The sequence below is a fragment of the Ursus maritimus genome, unplaced genomic scaffold (assembly GCF_017311325.1).
Source record: "Ursus maritimus isolate PB19 unplaced genomic scaffold, ASM1731132v1 scaffold_28, whole genome shotgun sequence".
Taxonomy (NCBI): domain Eukaryota; kingdom Metazoa; phylum Chordata; class Mammalia; order Carnivora; family Ursidae; genus Ursus; species Ursus maritimus.
This window is the reverse complement of record NW_024425341.1, coordinates 2,545,707-2,555,155: the sequence shown is the minus strand read 5'-3', so window position 1 is coordinate 2,555,155 and position 9,449 is coordinate 2,545,707. Positions and strand designations below refer to the sequence as shown.

Here is a 9,449-nt window from a genome sequence, read left to right as displayed (position 1 = left end):
AAACAGAAAAGGCCCCGAATCTCCAAGGAACTGTTGAAAGGAAAAACAAAGTGGGCATCACAATGCCGGTTCGAGTCTGTACTACAGCTGGATCACAAAGGCAGCATGGTACTGGCACAAAAACAGACACATAGGACCAATGGAACAGAATAGAGAACCCAGAAATGGACCCTCGGCTCTTTGGGCAAGCTAATCTTTGACAAAGCAGGGAAAACATCCAGTGAAAAAAGACAGTCTCTTCCAATAAATGGTTCTGGGAAAATTGGTCAGCTACATGCAAAAGAATGAAACTGACCACTCTCTCCACCATACACAAAGGAGAAACTCCAAATGGATGAAAAGACCTCCATGAGACAGGAGATCCATCAAAATCCTAGAGAAGAACATAGGCAGCAACCTCTACGACATCGGCCAAAGCAACCTTTTTCATGATACATCTCCCAAAGGCAAGAAGGAAGCAAAAAGATAAAATGAACCTTGTGGGACTTCATCAAGATAAAAAGCTTCTGCACAGCCAAGGAAACAGTCAAAAAAACTAAGAGGCAGCCCACGGAATGGGAGAATATATTTGCAAATGATGCTACAGATAAAAGACTGGTATCCAAGATCTACAAAGAACTTCTCAAACTCAATACGTGAGAAACAAATAAACAAATCATAAAACGGGCAGAAGATATGAACAGACACTTTTCCAATGATGACATACAAATGGCTAACAGACACCTGAAAAATGTTCAAAATCATTAGCCATCAGGGAAATTCAAATCAAAACCACACTAAGATACCACCTTACACCAGTTAGAATGGCAAAAATTGACAAGGCAAGAAACAACAACTGCTGGAGAGGATGTGGAGAAAGGGGATCCCTCCTACATTGTTGGTGGGAATGCAAGTTGGTACAGCCACTCTGGAAAACAGTGTGGAGGTCCTTAAAAGTTAAAATTGAGCTACCCTATGACCCAGCCATTGCACTACTGGGTATTTACCCCAAAGATACAGACATAGTGAAGAGAAGGGCCATATGCACCCCAATGTTCATAGCAGCATTGTCCACGATAGCCAAATCGTGGAAAGAGCCGAGATGCCCTTCAACAGATGACTGGATTAAGAAGTTGTGGTCCATATATACAATGGAATATTACTCAGCTATCAGAAAGAAAGAGTTCTCAACATTTGCTGCAACATGGACGGCACTGGAGGAGATAATGCTAAGTGAAATAAGTCAAGCAGAGAAAGACAATTATCATATGGTTTCTCTCATCTATGGAACATAAGAAGTAGGAAGATTGGTAGGGGAAGAAAGGGATAAAGAAAGGGGGGGTAATCAGAAGGGGGAATGAAGCATGAGAGACTATGGACTCTGAGAAACAAACTGAGGGCTACAGAGGGGAGGGGGGTGGGGAAATGGGATAGGCTGGTGATGGGTAGTGAGGAGGGCACGTATTGCATGGTGCACTGTCTGTTATACGCAACTAATGAAGCATCGAGCTTTACATCGGAAACCAGGGATGTACTGTATGGTGACTAACATAATAAAAAAAATTTAAAAAATGATCAATGATTTAAAATGATTTAAATGATTTTACGTGATTTTTAAAATGTCAATAGGATCTTTTTAAGAATCTGGTAAGCTGATTCTAACAAAATATGGACATACAAAAGGCCTGGAAGGGTTAATCACTCCTAAAGAAGAAAAGCAACTTAGGAGGACTTGCTTCATTTAATAGCAAGACTTCTCATAAAGCTACAGTAATTAAGACAGGATAGATACACAGGCCAGTGCGTAAATAGTCCAGGAGAGATATACAGACCAGAATAGCCCACAGATTGATCTATGCATCTAGACGCCTGATGTTGAGCAGGGGTGGAGGAATAAACGGTGCCGAAATTGTATATTTATATGGGAAGAAAATGAAACTGTTCCCCTGACTCATGCTAGAAATGAAAATCATTCCAGGTATAATAAAGAATTAGCTATGTAAGCAAAACAATAAAGCTGTTAAAAATTACTCTACAGAGAATACTATCGTAATCTCAGGGTAGGAAAAGACTTCTTAAGCCAGGCAGAAAAAGCACTCCCCATAGAAGGAATATTACTGAACTGGATCACATTCAGAGCTCTGTTCATCAAAAGACACTATTAAGAAAGTGAAAGGGCAAGTTACGGAATGGGAGAAGATGGGTGTACTGCATGTAACTGACAGAAGACGCATCCAGAATGCATAAAGTACTCCTCCAAGTCAGTAAGAAAAAAGACAACTCAGTAGTTATACAGGGAAAAGGCTTGAACAGACACTTCGCAAAAGCAGAATTTCAGATAGCCAATAAACACATGAAAAGGTGTTTAACATAATTAAGAATTCAGTACAATGCAAAATATAACCACAAAGAGATTCCACTACACATTCACTGGGCTGACAAAAATTAAAATTGAAAATACCGGAGAAGAGAATGTGTATAACAGGAGCTCCCATATACTGCTGATGGGAGAAAAAAAAAATAGTGTGGTTATTTTTGAAAACTCTTTGGCAGTATCTAGTACGGTCAAAGTTGCATCCTATCATGTAGCAATTCCCCTTCTAGGGGTATACTACGAGGAACGTCTGTGGAGACCTACACGGGATTAAATACAGCCACATTGTCTAATAAGCCCAGCTAGAAACAACCTCGATCTATGTCAACATTGGAAGGTATAAACACAGTCGGTGCGGTCCCATAATCGAATATTACACAGCCATGAAAACAAGTGAATCACAGTGACACGCGACATCAGGAACAAACCTCACCAACACGTTGAGGGAAACCAGATGCAAAATGCGTAATTCCCTTTATTGGAAGATTTAGTACATGTATTTTTAGGTTTATAAAATTATCAAGTATTTTTAGACCATCTCAACTTCTAGAAAATTATTCCATTTGTGTTACGGGCTTTTTTAAAATTCATGATCCAATTTTATTCCTGAAAGAGATTTTTAAACTTCAGGAGATAGCTATGAGGTCTTAATTAAGATTTTACGTACCGTAAACTTGGTGAAAATGTGTTCTTTTAAAAATTTTTATTATTGAAATAGAGTTGACTATTTATGATCCCAGAACGCCGGGATCACGCCCTGAGCCGAAGGCAGACGCCCAACCGCTGTGCCACCCAGGCGCCCCTCTAACTTTCTTTTAAAGAGAAAATTACACCAATCAACTCTATTAAACGTAATACATCAATTAAACAGCTAGAACTTGTACGCGGGGCCAAGCCTTAGTCCCAGCAAAGTTTTTCCTATGAATGTCTTTCTTTACTTCGTTCATAAGAAACTTTAAACTTAGGATACCAATTAAAGGGTTTTATACAAAGTTTCCAAAAATATGAGATTCTGGGGCTCAAAAAGCTAAGGCCAACTTAAATAACTTGAGAAGTGATCCGAATGGGGTGTGTCTCCCAACAATCTTTGTTTGCTCACCTTTGTACATGGATGAACTAAAAATGGTTGGTTGGTTAAAAAGAAACATGTCATCTCAGAGAATGTTTAATTTTTTTTTTGAATGTCGCTTAAATGTGGCTTTCAGAGATGTCTGTGTTTGTAGAGTTAAATGCTAGAACATTTTTTTCTTGATGACAAGAATATACTCTCACACTTGAAGTTTATTCACAGAAATCACCAAAACAATTCGCCGAGACGATCTCTGCCTAGTGTTTTAAAGAATCTCAAAAGCCAAAGCGCATCATACCCCAGGGGTTTTCCTCATTTCAGGCAGAAATCACACCTGCCACCTTTTTGAGGCTTTCTGTAATCGGCATGCTGATACTTAGGCTCCTCACTAATATAGCAAGGAATCTCATTAAGCCCAATTTGTAGCTGTCATTTTGGAAAGAAAATCCATGGGCCTGTGCTGCGTTAGGTGACCACACCAGGTTCCGTAACAAACGCATCCTGCCCCTTAACAGAAATGTATTAACAAATGAGTTGAGTTTTGTTGCGGGGATTATCAGCTTTCAATTGGATGACCACACTCAAGAATTCCAGATATTTGCCGACGTTAGCTATGATACTCTGTGTGATCCTCTGAGTTCACTGACAGATATGCGTCACTTGAATTTTCAGTTTTCTTGAAAGTCACATCAAGAATATGGAGTTTGCTTCCCCACGACCTGTCATAACCTTGCTTCCTCTGTTCTGCCAAGCAGTTTTTTCTTTTCACCATGCCTTTCCATTTTCATCATCGTTGACCTGTATCTTGCACATTAAGACAAGAGGAAGGACAAAAACCGCTATGCCCTGCCCCAGCCACTACAGGGAGAACCTGAACAGCAACGGTCATCCGAAGAGCTACAATTGTCTACCTGACGGACCTCGGCGCGCAGGGGATACACGTTGTCACCATGCTACAGAGGAAGCTGGGCACCACCTGAGATGCTGAGAGAGGCACAATGGGTGCAGATGTCCTGGAACCCTAATTACTGAGTGCAGGGCAACAGATTCTGACACTAAAGCTGAGGCCAAGGCTCTTAGCAACATACATGAATTAAGTGTATTATCATTTTCCACCCACATCTACCTTCTGATATAGAGTGAAAAGGTCAGAAGGTGGACAATAGGAAATGAGAGCACCTCCCCTACTGAGATCATTCATGAGTTGGCTATACATGGTATTTCATTATTCAAATTATATTTTAAATGTAATTTAAATATAGTGGGGGTGTTAACACTTTAAAAAGTCTATCATATATTCTTTGGGTCACATGTCCTTTGTAGAAAAATCGGAATTGGGGGCGCCTGGGTAGCTCGGTCAGTTAAGCGTCTGCCTTCAGCTCAGGTCATAATCTCGAAGTCTTGGGATCGAGCCCCACATCGGGCTCCCTGCTCAGCGGGCAGCCTGCTTCTCCCTCGGCCTCTGCCTCTCCCCCTGGCTTGTGCTCTAATTAATGTAAAAAATCTTTTAAAAAAATCAGAATTGCTTTATGTTGAACTCACTTAAAGCAGGTAGTGTGCAGTAACAAAGACAAGAAGCTTGTTTTGGAGACAGTCCACTAATGATTGCATAGTACAAGTGACAGTCTTGGGTCCAAATCATGGTTACTTAAGCAAGCCAAAGACATCAAGGGAAACAAATCATTTTTTTTTTCTGGAGGTGACCCGACTGTATGGCCTAAAACCTGAATGGCATGAGACGAGAACAAATGTCTGCTGTCAGTATATTCACGGACACTTCGTAAATTCTTAACTCGGGAGAGAGTGGCAGCTAAAACTTGTACCTGCCTTACCTCCCCACCCCCAGCTGTCAGTTTCCCAAAGCTAAATCTAATTTTCTGGAGCCTGCGTCATATCCAAAATTCTAAATGAAGAGAGGCCAAGTACAACAACTCAGAAAACATCAAAAAAGATCATTAATGTTCAGGACCTTGATTTCTGGCAAATCTTCCTCGAGGACATAATCAGGTAAGCTGAGATGAGCAAACTGCTTTGTTCCAGTTCTAGGAGCTATTTGTTAACGCAACTGCATTTCCATTCTTTGGTTGAGTGAGTTACAGTCCCTTTAGGTTTTTCAAATGGACTTCCCTCAAAAATCCAAAATGAGGTTATGATACCATTTTCACTGGAAGAGGAAAAACTATACTGTCAGCATTTAAACACACATATGAGCAAAGACTGGCATTTCAAAGTAAAGGCCATGAACTGATACTTGCTGTATAAAGAGGAATGTGAAAAAGGCTAATATTTATCAAGAACTGGAGAGTTTGAAATATTTGGGAGAAAAATTTCACATGCAAGACAGACATCCAAAATGGCTCAACATAATTTATTTTTTTATGTTAAAATGTACAGAGTTCTTTTGAAAGTACTTGCTAGAAAGGGGAAAAAAAAGTGATATTACATACAAGGAGAGGAAGGGAGACCAACTGGCCCAGGAGCGCATGACATGGAGAAATACAAAGGCATCTAGGCACCCCTTCCCCGTAGCTTACAAGTCACCATGAACAAAGTACAAAGAGGTTACAAAACAGGAAAAGCAAATATAAACAGACAGGAATAGACTTAGCTTCATTTGTACATGCGGCTTTTAGAGGCATCTGGAGCTCTATTCACACACTCTAGAGATCTCTTTAAAGAGAATTTTTATCTTTCTTAAAATAGTTTTTAATATTCTACAACAAAGATAAAAAATTTTAAAGATGGAATGAAATGAAAAAGCTCTTATTTTAAAAGGCATCAAAGTCACTAACAGTGAGTTTTTAAATTTCTTTTTTAGAAGATTACCCAAGTTATCTTGCTAAAAATACATTTTTTTTTAAACAGAAGTGAAAAAATGACAGGTACCAATATTACTGTGTTGGATAATTTCTTTTATAATATAGAAAAGAACGTTTTCTCTACAATAGTTCTACAGTCACAAAAAGGCTTGTGGAAAAGGGAGCTGCCCGATTGAAATTTTTTTTTTTTTAAAGAAACAAATGAAACCAAACACAACCGCAAACCAACAGAAACTGAATTCACGGCCCTCATTTCAACAGCTTCTCCTTCTGCCTTGACCCACCCTCCACCCAAGATACCTCCCTCCCGACCCACCCCATCCCCACCCCAACCAGGAAGCAATGACATCGCTGAAGATGTAGGGAGAGGGCAGCACAGTGCACTTTCTACATAGATGATTGGGAACTGGAAGAGTATATACAGAGAAACTGGGTCCTACACAGCCTTGCACATGCTCAGAATTGATAGCGGTAAGATGTGGAATTCTGCCGTTTTCTACCTAACACATTTAATTGAGAAAGTCAATTAAAGTGTATAAAAAAAACAACAAACCTGTGCATTTGAAAAAATTTAATGCCTAATTAGTACTTCAAAAATTTATCTATATAAAATGTACAAATAAAGGAGAGAATTTAATGCTTACAGGTATTTCTTTAAGCAGTACTTCCCCCTTTTGGATATTTGACTGCACATACCAAGTGGTATAATAGTTTCCATCTTCTAATGATGGAACATATATATAGATATATATATATTTTTTACCTATCCCTGGAGCAAGTAATAGGAAGAGAATGGGCGAACTGGCTGCACGAGAGAAAAGATAATGGGAGTTGGGAGCAACATAGGAACCTGCTAAAACCCTGCTGTCCAGATTTGCCCTACTATGCTGGTGGTTGGTTTATCCCTCTTCTCTTTTAACCACTCACAAGAGAGGGGCTGGTGCACTCTGATTCACAGGGAATGAACTCAGGATCTCAAGACAAATGAAAACTAGAGGTATGTATCATTTAAGTAGCTATAAAACTCACACCATGATCTCCCTTATGTCATCTCTTCCAACATAAAATAAACAGTGTCAAATGTTTGTCAGGTATTTTTCAAATCACTGAAATGTACAGTCATCCATCAACACTTTATGTAAGAATGTAAGAGGCTAATCACTGGGGACTGCTGTTTGAGTTTAGTCAGAGTCAAAGGCTCAAGAATCAAGACCCTTAGCATCTCAAAGTACATACTAAAAACAAGAGGCTGCATGGAGTATGTGCGTTATGGCTGATTCACCAGGTGGTAAAAAACAAGAGGTAAAATTCCTCTTTTTGATTGTTAATTGACCATCTTTATTCCTCCAAGGCTGGATTAGGATTGCAAACAGCTTTCCTCTGAGATTCTGCTGTTAATTGAGACTTACAGTATTTTTGTGTCTCTGAGTGCTGAGTGGGAATAGTAAACAAAAAAACAGAAAAAACAGATAAAAACAAAAAAAGAAAAAAATTATATTATACTTGATTTAAGAAAAACAAACATTTTAATGAAGTCCATCTATAAAGAAACATTCTTGGGGAAAGGTTTCAAGAGGTGTGTGTGTGTGTGTGTGTGTGTGTGTGTGTGCGCGTGTGTGTGTGTGTGTATAGGGAGTGGAGGGGATTTTAAAAGGAGAAGCATTTTCCTGCCTCGCTTTATTAATAATAATAATAATAATATTAACAATAATAATAAGTTTAAGGAGCTTGGGTTGTTCTCCATGTCCCCGTCCGAGTCTCCCGGAAGTGCCTCCTGCTGGAATGAAGTAGGAAATGAAAGGCTGGGTTTGGAGGAAAGGGTCTGGCTAACCCCCGAGATGTATATATAACATTTAAAAGTGACAACATTGGGAGCTGCAAACAGTGAGGGGAAACGTACATCTTAAAATAAAATAAATTCACTTTTACACAAATTCTGTCCATGTGGTGTGTAAAGAAAGTAAGGCTCTTTTTAATTATGAAAAGATTTTTGTGCATGTTTCCCCTATCCCCAAATCCATTTTTAGATGAGTTCTATTGTAAAATGTTCAAGATTGTGAAGAAAACCAAAACCCAGAACAAAATGAACCCAAAAAAAGAGAAGACCAGGTTTTCTAAAAAATAAAATAAACCAAAGAAAAATTCCTCTAAATCTACAGCAATATTTTAACTGGAAAAAGGTCCATTTTTCTCTGGTTTGTCAGTATAAAAGGTTCCTTTATTTATATATATTTAAGTTTTTAATTGCAAGTTCATCTTGCTCATCTTCTCATGTAAGGTCCATTGAGTGACTGCTTGGGCACGCCAGCAGCATTCATGTAGCTGTGATGGGAGGGGCCGGTGTACATCATGTTTCCATGAGGGTTTGGCTGCATAGGCTGCTGGGTATAGGCCTGGCTCCCCATCATCCCCATCTGCATCTGCATAGGATACTGTGCTGTCTGGTTCATGTAGGCAGGGTTACTATGGTAACTGCTGTTCATCATGGGCTGTGTCATTCGATAGCTGTTCATGGCATTCAAGGTGTTCATATTCATGGAATTGACATTATAGGCGGGGGTCGGCATCAAATTAACCCCCATGTTCATGCCACGCTGCACAGCCAGGGCACGAGGGCCGGCCTGCATGGCCACCGCCGGGGGGCTGCGGCCGTACAGCTGCTGCTGATGGGCAGCCGCAGAGGGCAGCGGCGCGGACTTGGAGCGGATGGAAATGTGCCCCTTGACCGGCATTTGCCCTTGCAACCTCTGAGTGTGAGGAATGCCAATGTTGGTGGCAGACATGTTGCACTGGAGCAGAGGGGACGTGAGGTTCATGGTGGTGGAGGCCAAGTTCGGGGGCGGCGTCATGGTGGCTTGTGCTTGAGGGGTCCCAGCTAATGGGTGAGATGGAGCCAGCTGGGCCAGCCCTGTGTTAGACAGAGAAACACTGGTTGCATAGGAAGTCACGGCAGGAGAATGGCTATAAGGCATGGCATGAGGGTCCATAATGGTGTTCGTCAGCTGCTGCAACTTGGCTAGACTGAAGGTGGCTGACGGCTGCGAGTAGCCGCCGGCACCGAAGTCCCCCGGAATCCTCTCATAAATACTTATGTTCCCAGTGCTTCCCGACTCCGGGATCTCCATGATCATGGGCGCTGGGGTGAAGCTGTTGTTCATGCTGCACTGCGACAGCGGCGGCTGCTGCTGCGGCGGCGGCGGCGGGGGCT

The 9,449-nt window shown here is 40.8% G+C and overlaps 1 protein-coding gene across 1 annotated transcript in view; it reads right to left on the bottom strand.

The window, feature by feature from the left end:
* Window positions 1-5,769: 5,769 nt before the first annotated feature.
* Window positions 5,770-9,449, bottom strand: part of KAT6A (lysine acetyltransferase 6A) — a 114,127-nt gene continuing 110,447 nt past the window's right edge. The window contains exon 17 of the mRNA XM_040643220.1: window positions 5,770-9,449. This exon is cut by the window's right edge and continues 1,665 nt beyond it. Coding sequence (XP_040499154.1) covers window positions 8,503-9,449 — 947 coding nt within the window. The 3' untranslated portion in view covers window positions 5,770-8,502.